At 55.6% G+C, this 15476-nt stretch overlaps 2 protein-coding genes across 3 annotated transcripts in view; one reads left to right on the forward strand and one right to left on the reverse strand.

Moving 5' to 3' along the window:
- Positions 1-15476, reverse strand: part of FYCO1 (FYVE and coiled-coil domain autophagy adaptor 1) — a 74748-nt gene that overhangs the window by 21488 nt on the left and 37784 nt on the right. For both annotated transcript variants that reach the window (XM_060630811.3, XM_060630812.3), the window contains exons 13-14: positions 15087-15304; positions 10862-11003 (exon numbers count right to left, since the gene is read on the reverse strand). In XM_060630811.3, the coding sequence (XP_060486794.2) occupies positions 10862-11003; positions 15087-15304 (360 nt within the window). The remainder of the gene's footprint in view (positions 1-10861; positions 11004-15086; positions 15305-15476) is intronic.
- CXCR6 (C-X-C motif chemokine receptor 6) lies at positions 520-5572 on the forward strand. Its single transcript, XM_060630815.3, has 2 exons — positions 520-630; positions 3672-5572. Exon 2 carries the CDS (start codon positions 3693-3695, stop codon positions 4716-4718), a length of 1026 nt encoding a protein of 341 aa, XP_060486798.1. The 5' UTR covers positions 520-630; positions 3672-3692; the 3' UTR covers positions 4719-5572.

Below are 15476 nucleotides of genomic sequence, written 5' to 3' on the forward strand. Positions count from 1 at the left end.
GGAGTCCACACCTCCAGAGACCTGGGTTTGTATCCTGGAAGCGCCAGTTTTTAGCTGTGTACACGCAGGGCTGTTATTTTGGCTGGTGTCCTCAGTGTTTCCATCTATAAAATGGGGATAACACTGACTTTGCAGGGCTGCTGTTTTTTGGAGTGGGGGTCAGTGGCTATCAAGCATATCCAGAACCCAGGCCACAGCATGCACTTTGCGGTGGTCCAGACCCCAACGGTTCCAAAGGGACAGGACTAGCGAGTGAAGTAATCTTATGGTACAAACGCCAGCATCGTCAGTGGGCTACCTGGGCCAGACCTACTTACTGCTCCCCTTCGGTTTATAAACAGAAGCCCTCTCAGGTCCTGACAGACGACTGCGTCCACAGCCAGGCGGCAGGGAGGGTAGCGCATCGGAGCCACTGCTCCCTATCTCTGATCTCCCAAATTACGCGCGTGCAGGCGGGTCATGTGGATTCTGATGTACGAGGCAGGGGTAGGGCCGGGTCTCTTATGATCACCAACCAAGGGCTCTCAGAAGCTATTCAACGGAAACACGGACCACATCACAGACAGGTAGAGGCAGACCTTGTGCCGTGAACGCTCATCTCTGCAACACGTCGACAGCGCCTCTCCACTGGTGAGTCATCCGTCTTCTTTAGAGTTAAAAGGCAGGTGCTAACCCCGGCTTGCTGGGGTCCTCTGATCCCTGCCCGTGGTGCAGTACCGTGTAAATGCCCGGACTTTAGAGCCCGACGGCTCTCGGTCTGAATTCTGCCTTTGCCCCACGACTAGAGAATTGTGGAGATGACTTAGCGTGGTTCGGGGCACACAGTCCGTGCTCGTAAGCTGACGGCACTGGGGGTGCCCTGCCCGGGAGACCAGGACAGGCTGGCCACTGTCCACATCTGTTCACAGAATAATCTCTCCGTCTCCATTTTCATTTCTTCTTCATTATATAATTTGCAACACTGGCTGCTCTCTCAGGCGGCTGTCTAGTTTCTTTTCTCAAGGTAAGTCAATATACCACTGCAGAGACTTCAGAGAAGGCGAGACTTAGGGGGAAGGGAAAGAAGTCAGCCCTGACTCCACAGCCAGACGCAAGCTGCTGATCAATTCTGGGATTTTTTTTTTTTTTTTTTTTTTACTGTTTTAGAACATATAGTCAAAACTGGGGTGCCTGGCTGGTTGAGTCGTGGAGCGTGCGACTCTCCATCTCGGGGTTGTGAGTTCAAGCCCCACGTTGGATGTGGAGCCTCCTTAAGATATATGCACATCTGAGGAAAAGGTCTGTGGCTTTTAGGAGATTCTCAAAGGGGTTTATGATCAAAGGAAGTTCAGAATCACGACCAATTTTTACATCCTTTTGGACACCCATTCATTGGAATACTTAACAGCCAATGCTAATTGTGCAGACTTACTCTGTTGTGAGAAATTTAAGCGTACTGCTTTCTCCCGACTCCCTAAAAGCACTTCCTAAACCTAAACATAGTTTGCGCTATATTCTATTTTCTGTCTGGATTGTAACTTGCTGATTTGTTTCGTATCAGACATTCACACTGCTTCCAAAGCTGAATACTGTGTTACTTGAAAAAAAAAAAAAAAGTTGCATAGATCAACACAGGGCTTTGGCTACTCAAGACAAAGAAATGAATGATCTTAACCTTTCTGGAAGGGAAACTCATTCTCAGTTACTCAATCTGCACAGAGCTGGGCGGTTCCAGCCCGTCGGCACAGCACCCAAGTTTGCCAATTATCACAAGCGAGTTTGCACGGGCCCTTTGAGGAAACGTGTAATGCCAGCGCCAGGAGGATTTTCTTGTAAAAAGGCAAGAGGGAGGCAGGCAATCATGGAGATGTGATGTTACTCTTAAGGAGAGCAGAGCCGCCTGTGCACGTGCTAAGAGCTGAAAAAGATGTTTCTGTCCCCGCGTGAGGCAGGAACACACACACATCATCTGACCTACTTAACCCAGGAGTCCGAACGGCTGGCGGGGTGGCGTTATTACGGCTCGTCTCTCACCCTTACTGATCTCACATCTTGTGGTTGAGGGGCAGGGGCTTTTCACGGAGGCGTCTTACCCCAAGGCGAGCTTCCTCCTTGCAGAGAAAGGGCACTCTGTTCCCAGGAGGACCGGCAGGGCTGATACCGTCTCCAGTCAGGACAAGGAGTCCTCAAGTCGATCAGAAAGGAAGACGTGATCTCTCCTTGTACATGCCCTTGTCTGGCTGGCTGACATTCTGCCTTTGCTACACCAAATGCCTATTCTTCTCAAAACGCCTTCTTGAGGTGCTGGCGAGGTATGGCCCTGGGTCACCGGAAATGAGCCGCTGCGTGCCGGCTCTCTGCAGGTCAGTGACCTGGCACCCCAGGGCCGGTGCTGCCGTAGCCGCCTCTGCTCTCATGCCCGAGTACATCACCCTCGCGTCCCATCCCTGCTCCTCGTCAGGGTCACAGGGCAGAGGGAAGTGACGGCCCTGAAAGGCCGGGAGCCCCGGGGCAAGAAAGGCAGCTGTGGTGGCTGCTTCCTGCCTCACTGCAAGGCTGGCCCCCCGCTGGCGGGCCTTCCATTTGTTCAAGGAGACCCCTTGGGCATAAACTGCTAGTCTCGAAAGCTAAAGTGATGTTCCCTTCTGGGGAGATGCTCCGTTTAAGAGGGTCCTGGGGATCAAGAAGTCTTCAGGAAACCAGGCTCCGGTGGAGGAGGGTCGTGTGACGGGCGGTGAGGGGCCGGCTGGGCTGGGGCTGGGCTGGGAGGGCAGCTGCCCGCTTCCCCGGCCGTGACCAGCTCAGCCACAGTGCTGGGCAGCTGGGGCTTCCCATGCCTGTCTCCCCACCTCCTAAATCTAGGCAGCTAAGGGCAAGAAAAGACAGAACGGACCGTCTACCCTGGTGGGAGAGGGTCAGCCCGCGAGCCCCTGTTGGTCTGCAGAAGTCTCCTCAATGGTGGAGCCCCCGGGGAGGGGGGCTACTTGGCTTAGCTTCCGCAGTTAGCTCAGGGCTCTCATTCAACAGAAAATGAGGCACAGGATGGGCGGACGAAGGCAGGCCTGACCATGAGAGAGCAGTTCTTGGGGCGCCTGGGGTGGCTCAGTCGGTTAAGCTTCCGACTTCGGCTCAGGTCACGACCTCACGGTTTATGAGTTCAAGCCCCGCGTCGGGCTCTGTGCTGACATCTCGGAGCCCGCAGCCTGCTTCAGATTCTGTGTCTCCCTCTCTCTCTCTGCCCCTCCCCAGCTGGTGCGCGTGCGCTCTCTCTCAAAAATAAATATTAAACGAAAATAGGTTTAAAAAAAAAAAAAAAAAAAAAAAAAAAAAAAAGCAGTTCTACCCTTCCAGGAGGGCAATGCCCACACTCCACCACACGGTGACCTTTGGCTTCAAGGCCAGCTGGCACAGGATTTTATGGACTGTGCATGGGGGTCAGTTATGTGTTGTCTGTGAGGCGGGTGACAGCCTTAGAATCTTAGGGCCAATTCAGGGTCCCTCATCCCGCCCAAGCAATCGCCCCTCAGCTCTGGCTGTCTCCAGGGTACTGGAATGTGCTGCCACTGACCGGAACTCAGGTGGGTGGGTTCAGGAGATGGCTACGCGCCCCCTAAAAGTGGGGCAACAGGACTGTGGGAGGACAGGAGGTGTCCCCCTCGGCCCTGACTGGAGTTCCCGTGTCTGCCTCCCAGGTGTTCATCAGAACGCACGCCATGGCTGAGTATGACTACGTGGACCCCGGCTTCTTCAACACCTCCAGCGACGGCAGCCGGGGGCACGAACGCTTCTTGGAGTTCCGCAAGGTCTTTCTGCCCTGCATGTACCTGGGGGTGTTCATCTGTGGCCTGGCGGGGAACGCGCTGGTGCTGGTCATCTACGTCTTCTACCAGAAGCTGAAGAGCCTGACGGACGTGTTCCTGGTGAACCTGCCCTTGGCCGACCTGGTGTTCGTCTGCACCCTGCCCTTCTGGGCCTACGCGAGCATCCACGAGTGGGTCTTCGGCGACGTCCTGTGCAAGACCCTGCTGGGCATCTACACCTTGAACTTCTACACATCCATGCTCATCCTCGCCTGCGTCACCATTGACCGCTTCGTCGCGGTGGCTCGGGCCACCAAGGCCTACAACCAGCAGGCGAGGCGGATGGCCTGGGGCAAGGCCATCTGTCTGTTCATCTGGGGGGCCTCCCTGCTGCTTTCGCTGCCGCAGATAATCTACGGCCACGTCCTCTATCTCGACAAGCTCGTCTGTGGTTATCACGACGAGGAGATTTCCACTGTGGTTCTCGCCACCCAGATGACACTGGGGTTCTTCCTGCCCCTGGTCGCCATGATCGTCTGCTACTCGGTCATAATCAAGACTCTGCTTCGCGCCCGAGGCTTCAAGAAGCACAAGTCTCTGAAGGTCATCTTCCTGGTGGTGGCCGCGTTCCTGCTGACCCAGACGCCCTTCAACCTCGTGAAGCTAATCCGCAGCACGAACTGGGAGCACTACACCATGACCAGCTTCCACTATGCCATCATTGTGACGGAGGCCATCGCCTACCTGCGGGCCTGCCTTAACCCCGTGCTCTATGCCTTTGTTGGCTTGAAGTTTCGGAGGAACTTCTGGAAACTCGTGAAAGACCTCGGCTGCCTCCCTTACCTGGGGGTCTCAGGTCAATGGAAATCTTCCGACGATGCCTCCAAGACCTGTTCTGCCTCCCATCACGTGGAGGCCACCAGCATGTTCCAGCTGTAGGCCTCGGCCGGGCTTGGAGAGCCGCTCAGGAGCTTATAGGAGCATGGCTGTGCGCTCTGGACGCCACGAGGAAGGCTTTGTTTAGGACTTACGCATTCTCACGGAGAAGGCATGCGGCAGCTGGTGTGGGAGCCTGCTTCTCGGGCATGAACACAATCTGCTCTCTTCTCAAACCCTCAGGCCTAAAGCTCAGGGTTGGGGGAAGGGCTCTAAAACCCGGAAGGGCTTTCCTTCCTCCATCCCCAAGAATGCTGGCTCCAAGGGAATGAAGTGCGACCCTTAAGACCTTAGGCCCTCCTCCGTGGGGGCTGGGACCGGATGCTGAAGGGGGAGCATGGCCACAAAACTGCTGAGGGCAGGTGACACACCAGGCTCTCCGGTACAGAAGGTTCTTCTGGCCACTGGGAAGCGGGGAGACGAGAGCAGCCATGAAAACGAGGGCTCGTCCATCTGGCTCAGACCTCAATCTCCAGGTACCTGACAGAAATGAGATCAGGTTCTGCCTCACCTTCGGGTTAAGCCTTTATATAGAGAGATGATTATGTTCTCTTCGATTAATCTCGGAAGGAGGAACACCAGGGGACGTGAACGGGCCCAAACGAATTACTCAGCTGAGGTCCCAGCGGTCCACAGGATGCTAGGAGAACGTGCAAAGCAGAGTTTACGACCATCATGGATCTAAGCAGCAGTTCTGAATCGGATTCTTGGGTGGGTTTGCTCATTTAAAAACTAAGCTGTCCAACGCCCGACATGCTCACACGCAGATAAATCATGTATCAGTGTATGTAGGATACAAACACACGCACATCAAATGGCATATGTCTTTCGTGGCTACGAAATAAAACCCTTTTAAAGTCTCCAAGCTATGCTTATCCCCAGGCACGTTTTACTTTACCGTATGCTTGGCACATACTGGAGGTGATTACTTGTGGGCTCAGAGCATTGGGAAAGCAGTTAAAATTGTGACCTTTGAGGGCGCGGCCCGATCAAGGAAATGGAACACACCAGTGATAATGCTTTCACCGCGGCTTTCAACCTCCCGCCCAAAATGTGAGGTACGCTCGTGTCACCTCCGTAACATGGTCACACGATGAGGCAGTTCTAAATGGCAGACGCTTGTGTGTGGTTCTTAGATTAGATCCTTGTAGCCATCTGCTCTATCGACTTAAAGTTGCCTTTCTGGCTCATGCTCCGCAAAACCACTCACCAAACTGGAGAGGACCAATCACCTACGGTGAGAGAGCGAGCGAGCGAGCGCACAGGCAGGGCGGTGGGTCCGACCCCGCTGAGCGGTCGGCTACGGGGCTGGCGTGGAGCCCTAGCTCCGGTGCTCACTGGTGAGCATGACCAGCTGGCAATCTCTTAGCCTCTTTTGTTTTGGTGAGACACGGGCCATAACAGCCCCCGCCTCTGGGGGCTGTGGGGGGGGGGGGGGGACTTGGGACAGTGCATACAGAACCGTTAGCACAGGGGGCACTCGGGGGTGGGAGGGCCCCAAAGACGGCAGTGACAGCTCAAGACCTAGTGACACACGGAGGCCGCAGGTCTGTCCCGTGCAGGTTGGCAGGGCGCGGGAAGGGCGCCTGGCATGTCACACGCCACCCTGGTCCAGCTGCGCACAGGCCGGGCCTCGCAGGCCCACGTGACCCCCGTACCGTCTCACACTCGTGCCTAAATGCACCCTGGAGGGCGGCAGCCTCACGGGACACAGGCCCTGTGGACTGAGCGCTTCCTTGCACGGCAAACTCTGCCCTTTCTATGGTGACAAGCCTGACTTTTATCTTCTTTAAATTGGCTTCAAATACAAAAAAAAAAAAAAAAAAAGCAGCAGGAAAAAAAATAAAAAGTACAAACTGGCTTAAAAGTGGGAGTTTCACATGCCCCCCTCCTTTGTGCGTTCATCTCAAGGGTTAGCACTTCTGATGGAGGGGCCCCCGGCCCCTCACCTCCCCAGAACGAGAGACGGAGGCCCTGCCTGGAAAGGAGGACGTGAAGAAGCCATAACCGGGGGCCCCGCAGCCGTGCGGCGTGACGGGCAGAGCAGGGCTCCGGCCCTGTGCGTCCCGGGATGAGGTGCTCGGCCTCCTAGGGCCCAGTTCACCATCCGCACCATCGGCTGAGGGCGGCCCTCCCTCCAGGAGTGCCCGTGAGGCCCGGACGGCGCAACGTGGGGGCCAAGCTGGGGGCTGCCTGGCCGAGGCAACGGGGCCGCTGGGCTCTCCCCAACCAGGTGCCTGCCGGGCTGAGGCAAACCAGACCAGGCACCCGTCGGGCCGCGCCCCGCCCCAGGCCTGGGTTATATGCCCTCTCTCCAGGCTCCCTGCAAAAAGGCTGCGTGCGTCCTTCTAAGGCTTAGGAAAACCCAGGAATGGCACAGCAGCAGAATCTTCCTTTACCTTCTGTGTGTTCTCACTCACTGGCCCTATACTCCTCTGGACTCTCATCTGCTACGCCTGAGAGTCGGGACTCTTCCCAGCCCTCCCCTGGGTACAGGGCAGTGCTGGCAACAGAGGCCGGCACAGCCCGCGTCGGGAGCGGAGGCCTTTGGCGACATGACTTCGTTCTGTCCACACAACAGCCCCACGGGGCGCAAGTTCCCGGCCTCGGTCCTGCTCTGCTCCTCCCCTGACTGCTCACACGCAGCAGCACGCGATGGGGCGCAGGTGGGAGCGGGGGCTGTAGAAGGGTGGGCCAGGCTGCCTCGAGCGCGGCCTCGGGGTCCGCGGGCAAGCTACTCCCTCGCCATGTCCCCGACACTTCAGGGCCGTTAGCGGTCCCGCGTGGCTGCACAGACGGGTGGTGAACACGGGGTGACCCTGATTCCAGGGGCCGCCCGGGAGCCAGAAGCCCAGGTGATCTCAGTGAGCATTCCGGACGGAGGGATTGGTGCTGCGGGAGAGAACGGCTGAAGCCTCCCCTGCTGGCGGGGTCCAGGAGTGGAGGGAGTGGTCGCTCTGACCTCCTCCCCCAAGGGGCCCCCCAGGCGGTGCCTCTTTCATGCGCCCGGTCCTCCACGGTCCGTGGGGACTCCCAACTCCGAGCCGCGTGAGGCCTGGCGCGCTCGTCCCCATGCTTCAGGTGAGTAAACTAGTTCAGAGAGATTAAGACCCGCCAAAGCTCACCCAGCACAGCCAGGGCTAGGACTCCGGTGAACAGCCCCTTTCTCTGCCCCCAAGTGTTGGCCAACAGAGGTTTCCTGCAGCGGATGCGCTCAAGGTACCGGCCAGCTCTGTCCTCCTCACGAAGGGGGAGAACGCTGGGCTAACCCGAGCACAAGGTGGCTTTTTGCCTTCACGGTCACTACCGTATCCTGTTCTCATTTTGTGTCTGAGATACAGGCGTCCCATCTCCCGGCCAGTGATCAACCGACCCCAGCCCCCCAGCAAAGCACTCTGACCGGGAAGTACCAGTTAGTTACAAAGCAATTACTGGCAAAGGTGCCCCGAGGGTCAGGGACAGTCTCGACGACTTTAGCTCAGTGTCACTGGGCACTGGGAGAGGTTTTCCTTGGAGAAATACTGGGGTACCAGGCGCAAGCAGGAGACGGGCCCGGCTCAGTGCCTGGCATCACAACGCACGCGGGACATCACAGAAACGAGGCGCCTCCACGGGAGGCCTCCCAGGCGCCAGGCACCAGGCTCGGCGCTTTACACGCACCCTTCTCATCGAATCTTCCTGCCGGTCCCAGAGGGGGACGGTCCCCATCTCTCCTAGGGGAGGGCACTGAGTTCGGGAGGCTGCGGTACCCCAGTCCACGGAACCTGGAGGTGGCAGCTTACGCTCCGACCAGGTGTCGGATTCTGGAGATCAAGCTCTTCACGGCCGTATGGCCTGTTCGTCTCGTGACCAGAAGGGGAGGCCAGGCCGGGGTGGAGGCAGAGCGGAGGCCGAGAGACCCAAGGCCCAGCCCTGCGACGGGCTGATGAGAGCTTTCTCTCCATCTCCGCCTGCCCCCTCGGTGCCGAGCACAGAAGGACACCTGGTCCCTGGAGAAGGCCGAGGGGGAGCTCGGCTGAGCGTGGGGAGCGGGTGCGGATAGGCTTGTCTGGAGGGCTCTGAAGAACGCCATCTTTTCTCCCCAGGGAAGGGGTTGTGCTTCTGTTTCTCATCAGTGGGGGCCAGTGGGAGGCTGCTCAGGGGTGTGGGGACCTCTGCCTGTCCCCTCACTGCCAGGAAGGGCGAGGCAGACAACTTCATTGCCCGCAGAATGTGTATACGTTGCAGGGCGGGAGGCAGAGCACAGGCTTCTGATGTGTACATGGGGAAGTGGGGCCCTGAGAAGAGAAATGAACTCTTTGGAATGAACCTCAAGCCTGTGGACGGAGGGAGGGGTTCTGGGCTCAAAGCCTAGTCCTGACACTTACAACCCCGTGCCCTGGAGTGGCTTATCTGGCCTCCCGAGGCTTCAGCAGCTTTACCTGTAAAATGAGGACCGTAATCCCTAAGCCTCAGAGGGCTGGGTAGGGACCGAGCGAGGCCACGCACAGAGGCGGCCGGCACAGGAAGGTGCCCGGCAGAGTGGCTTTCGACAACACGGCTTCCAAGCAGCCTTCTTTCCTCTGTGGATTTGGACACACCCGGTGTTCAATCCCTTCCAGATCACTTCTTACTTTGGACTTGCCGATTTCTTTCTCGAAGTTTCCCATCAGGGAGGCTTACGCAAATCCAGGCTTACCGCCCGCACTTTTTCAGGGTCCTGGCGTTTCTGATCGGTCTTAGGAAGAAAAAGAACGTACGACAAAGCTACCAGAGACACTTGGGTCTTCTCTGATGCACAGAGATGGCGTGTGAGGGTGCAGGCCCTTAGCTGAGTAGCAGAGGCCGCAGGGACCGCAGGCTCCCGACTGCCAGGCCCAGATCCACCCTAGGGGCCGCAGGCCAGCGCACTGGTGGTTTCCTTTCCCTGGGACACTTCCCGATTTCCCGGGACCGAAACACAGGTATTTGTCAGCGGTCAGAGCGCCTTCTGTTTCTGTTCTTACTGGCAAAGGGGAAGGTGAGGGGCGAGGGAAAGAGGGAGCTGCAGGGGGTCACTCTCTCCTGCAGGCGACAGCCAAAGGCCATCCTCCCAGGTCTGGAGGCCCCAGTCCTGCTCACCTCACCACCTACCCACCTGGCGGGGAGTACAGTTGCCAGGTGATGGCGGCTCCGTGGCTCAGTGCCCTTGGGAGAACACTGCAGGCTATGGGGTCAGGGGCACTTCAGGAGGCGGGGGTTCCAGGAAGGGAAAGGCAAGGCCCAAAACCGCGGAAGCAGCACTGCACAGGGGCTGATGGGCTGGGTGATCCTGTGGGCTCTCTCCATGAGGCTACAACATGAGCGTTTGGTCACCCTCTAGTCAGAGAACAGGGGAGTGCGGAGGGATACACGTAAGCCTAAAATTTCTTGCACTGAGTGCTCCGTGAGGATTCAATACATCTCCTGCACGGCAGAAATCCTGGCTGATTAATCCTAGCCCTCCTCTGAGTCCTGGGCAGGAAGAGAGGGGCAGAGATGTGAATGTGGGTATTGGCCAGGTGCATCACGAAACTCCCTAACTGGAAGGAAAGTGGGTCGAGAAATGCCTGGACCCAGGGGGGGCCATGTAAGTTCTTTCTTGGCTTTTGAGCAGTCTGTGCTTTGCTGTAGAAACCACATTTAAGCCCGATACCAGGGGCTGAGAGACGCTGAGCAGGGCTGCCGTGGGGGTTGGGGGGCTTGACCTTTTCCTGTGGGTCCCCTTGGCATAAACTCTTGACACGGAAACATGGTGGCACTTCGTGAGGTTACCTCATATCATTTAAAAATTGGCCTTTGCAAAACTCTCCTCGCAAACCTGGTTGGAAAACAGCTGGCCTGGAAAAACGGGAAGACTGGTGGAGAGTAAGTACCAACGGACCAGCAGGACACAGAGAGACACGAGGGGTGCACGGCGGGGCAACCGGGTGAAGAGGCAGTGGGTGGGTGGCCGTCCGCAAGCCCAGGACCCTCACCTGGAACTTCCAGTCTCCAGAACTGTCCCGAGCACTGTTCTGAGGCACCTTCCCTTAAGCAAAGACAGCCAATCCTGCTTCCAAAGTCTCACTTTCCTGGTCCTTTAATCAGGAGGCACAAGGGCCCGACACCCAGTGAGCACACAGGAAGTAAAGGTGAGGTCTACTCACTGTTCGGGCATGTTAGGGTCGAGGGAGTCAGTTTCGGTGGGTGTCTCAGGCGAGGAGCCCGACTCCTGAATCTGGCACAGCTCCTCATCGGTGATGATGTCAAACGCGGCATCGTCCGGCGGCCTGCAGTCTGCGTCTACACCTGGGCCACAGAGGCGGGTGGGGAGAGAAGAGACACACGCAGTTACGCACAGGATGGGGAGGGGACGCCGGGAGGCGAGGGGCTGTACCTGTGCGTGATGGGCCACCGGGACACGCTCTAAGTGCCCGCTCAACCCACAGCTACTCTGTCTGGATGGGAGAGAAATGGCTGCTGAGACATTCCAGAAAGCGGTGGGGCCTACAGGGAAGCTGAACACATGAATTAAGAGATTGCTCTGAAGCTCCTCAGTCGGGTCTTAAAGAGATTCAAGCCCTTACATATTCTCTGAGGCCTCTTATTCAGAAACAAACAAACAAAAAACCTGTCAAAACCTCATCAGGAAAGAACCTAACAGAAAAGTAAACACACTTCTCTGCTGCTGAGTCCTTGCTCCCGAAGACACAGACACGACTTGTTTATGCCTCCTTTGAAACCAAGATTCTGTCTGGATCCTGTGTTTCCATCTCCATCCACTGGGGGATGGGAAAGACCCTCCCTCTGCCCGAGGTGGCAGTGACCGCTGTGCTTCCGACTGGGGGACTTGTGTCTGACTTTGCAGGCCACTCAGTAGGAGGGACGCCGTATGGACATTCCTGTGCCGGCCACCTACCCACACGCACGCTCCTGCATACAGCATGGAAAATGTGATGGCAGGCCTGAGGCGAAAGAAAGGCAGACAGAAGGGAAGATAGAAAAAAAGGAAAGACAGAAAGAAACGCAGATAGACAAGGAGACAGGAAATGTCAGAAATCAAAACAAGTGACCTCGGGACTCTGGCACAGTGCCACCCTCTGTCATCACTGGAACACCTGCCTGTGAGTCAGGGCAGGGGAGATTCCTGGACTGTTTAGCAAGAACAGTTCACGAGAGCTCCAAGTTTCCAGCCGGTTCCACCACAGGGCTAGTGGGACAGGCCATGCTCTAGGAAGAGCAGCAGGACGTGGGGCTTGAGACACAGGCTGAAGAAGGAGACCAGAGACTGGTTTCCTTCCATAGACCCAGTCACACTTCTGAATCTACCTTCTGAGGCTGGTAGAGAGAAGGAAGGAGGATGACAAAGGAAGGGACAATGAGCACCAGGTGCCCCAAACGAGGGAGATTCACTGAGAGCAATCAAAGAAGACTTAAACAAGTGGAGAGCTATACATGTTCACTTACTGGAAGACTCAATTTTGTTAACATGTCAGTTCTCTTCGACGTGATCTAGAAAGCACATCTCAGTCAAAATTTCAGCAGGATTTCTTGTAGAAGCTGACAAACTAAATTCTAAAATTTACACGGGTACAGGAAACCATCAAAATCCCACAGGACAAAACAGACAGCAACCTCTTTGACCTCAGCCTCAGCAACTTCTTACTAGACATGTCTCCAGGGGCAAGGAAAACAAAAGCAAAAAATGAACTATTGAGGCCTCATCAAGATAAAAAGCTTCTCTACAGTGAGGGAAACAATCAACAAAACGAGGCAACCGATGGAATGAATGGGAGAAGATATCTGCAAGCGACCTATCTCCTAAAGGGGGAGTATCCAAAACCTATAAAGAACTTGTCAAACTCAACACCCAAAAAGCAAATAATCCAGTGAAGAAACGGGCAGAAGGCATGAAGAAACACTTTGCCAGAGAAGACATCCAGATAGTTTAACAGACATGTTACTAGACATGTCTCCAGGGGCAAGGAAAACAAAAGCAAAAAATGAACTATTGAGGCCTCATCAAGATAAAGCTTGAAAACATGCTCACCATCACTCACCGTCAGGAAAATACAAATCAAAATCACAATGAGACAGATGCCACCTCACACCTGTCAGAATGGCTAAACTTAACTCAGGAAACGACAGCTGTTGGTGAGGACGCGGAGAAAGGGGAAGCCTCTGGCACTGTTGGTGGGAACGCAAGCTGGTGCAGCCACTCTGCAGGATGGAGGTTCCTCAAGAAACTGAAAACAGAACTACCCTATGACTCGGCAATTACACTACTGGGCATTTATCCAAAGGTTATAGGAGTGCCGACTCGAAGGGGCACATCTACCCCACTGTTTATAGCAGTGCCACCAACAACAGCCACGTTACGGAAAGAGCCCAAGTGTCCATCGACTGCTGAATGGATAGGGAAGATGCGTGTGTGTGTGTGTACGTGTGTGTACACACACATACGACGGGGTATTACTCGGCGATCGAAAAGAATGAAACCTTGCCATCTGCAACAACACGGAGGAACTCGAGTGCGTTATGCTAAGCAAAGTAAGTCAGTCAGTGAAAGACAAGTATCATACGATTTCACTCATCCGTGGAATTTAAGAAACAAAACAGATGAACTTAGGAAAAATAAAAACACAGAGGGAGGCAGACCATAAGAGACTCTTATAGACAGAGAAAGACTGAGGGTTGCTGGAGGGGAGGTGGGGGGGCGGGATGTGGTGGGCATTAAGGAGGGCACCTGTTGGGATGAGCACTGGGTGTTATATGTAACTGATGAATCACTAAATTCTATTCCTGAAACCAATGCTAGCCTATACGTCTAGTCAGCTAACTGGAGTTTAAGTTAAAAAGAAATAAAATAAAATTTACATGGATATGCAAAACACCTAGGATAGCCAACACTCCGATAAAGAACAAAACTAGAGGGGACCCGCTCTACCTGCTTTGAAGACTCATTAGAACACCATGGTGATCTCGACAGTGTGGTATTGGTGAAAGAGAAGGCACATGGATACATGGGATGAGTCAGAAAGTCTGGATACAGACCCACATACATAAGAGCAATTGATTTTAGAAAATGCTGCAAAGGCAGTTCTATGAGAATGGACTTGTTAACCAATGGTAGTGGAAACACTGGACAGCCATATGCAAAAAAATGAATCTCTACATGTGGCTTGTAGCATACACAAAAATCAATTCAGAATGGATCACAGACCTAAAACCGTGAAATTTCTAGGAAAAACAAACAAACCGGGAGATCTTTGTGTCCTTAGGGTAAGCAAAGATAGATATGATCCCAAAAGATGAGAAAAAAATTGATCCATAAGGCAAAAAAAAAATTGATGGATCGGACTTCATGAGAATTCCAACCTTCCGTGTTTTGGAAAACGTTTCCGCTCCTTGAAAGGTGAAAAGACAGGTTTCTGGTTGGGAAAAAGGTATCCGTGAAACAGATCTATTAAATAAGTTCTACCCAGAATCTATACAGGACTCCCAAAACTTGATAAAAAAGAATGAAAAACGCGTTTGAGGAAGATACTGTTTGAGGAAGGCTGTGTTCACAGTGCATCCTGCCAACTCGACGCGGTTCTTCGTACCCAATATACAGAACGGGGCCTGCCAACCTCCTTGATGGTCCAGTTAAACAAGAGGGGAACTCACGGGATCTCGGAAGGCTGGCTGACCTGCGCCCAGGCAGAGGCCAAGGAGGAGCCCAGAGGGACCAGCCGCGGGAGACGGTGCTGCCTGAGCCGGGCCCAGCCTCGCTCCTGCCCCTGCCGTGTCAGGCCTGCCTCGCTGCTAGTCTGTATCCCCAGGGCAGTGCCGAGAGGGCAGCCTGGCCCGCCCGGCGGGGCTGTGCTGGGAGCAGGGGCAGAGGGAACCGGATCCCACTTCCTCTCCCCGAGCGCAGTGAGAGGGCGCGGGAGAACGCGTCCTCCTCGGCCTGCCGTGGCTCGAGCCACAGGAAGAAGGTGAAGGATGTGGTCGTTTCCACGCAGCTCCGGGCCCGTGGCTGCTCCGCTGGGAGGGCGGGGTTCTTGGGGTTGAGGCTCCGGAGGCAGTATTTTCCACGGTGTGGGGGACGTCCCACTGGTAGCGCACTGAGTTACGAAGTACACGGACCTCGCGTTAAGTAACGCTGAATTGTATCAGGAGAAAGTTATTCACCTTTCAATTCTCTTTCTATCCTAACTACATAAAAACGGAAAGTCTCAAATTGGCGCAATACATTTTTGGTGCCTCTCTAACGCCCGAGTCCGGAAAACACTGAATTAAGCTGACCAGCCACGGCGGGGGGGGGGGGGGGGGGGGGGGGGGGGGCGGGCAGGGGAGGGGTGGCACCTAAGCACGCGGGGGCGGGGAGGGCAGGGGCAGGAGCCTGACCTTGGCCTCCGGCGGCCTGGGGCCCGGCTCGGCCTGGGGCCGGCGACAGCGCAGGGCTGGGCTCTCCCTGGCTGGTGCCCGAGCTGGCGCTGTCGGGGGAGCCGGGGCCGTCACTGAACTTGCGGAAGCAGGCCCTGCAGCAGCGCTCCTTCTTGCCGCCGTGCTTGGTCAGGACGTAGTTGTTGCAGCAGTAGTAACAGAAGATGCGGCCACAGATCCTGGGGTGAAACAAGCACGGGCCGTGAGGACGCCGCACCGCGGGCCTTGCGGTCTGCCCGGCACCAGAACCGGGCTCTGGAGGCCACACGGCTCCTCGGGCGGGGCTCCGCCCCCACTCAGGAACGTGGCCTCGCGGTCAGTTTGGTGAGATGCCGACTGAAGCCATCCTGA

The sequence above is a fragment of the Panthera onca genome, chromosome A2 (assembly GCF_046562875.1).
Source record: "Panthera onca isolate mPanOnc1 chromosome A2, mPanOnc1 haplotype 2, whole genome shotgun sequence".
Taxonomy (NCBI): domain Eukaryota; kingdom Metazoa; phylum Chordata; class Mammalia; order Carnivora; family Felidae; genus Panthera; species Panthera onca.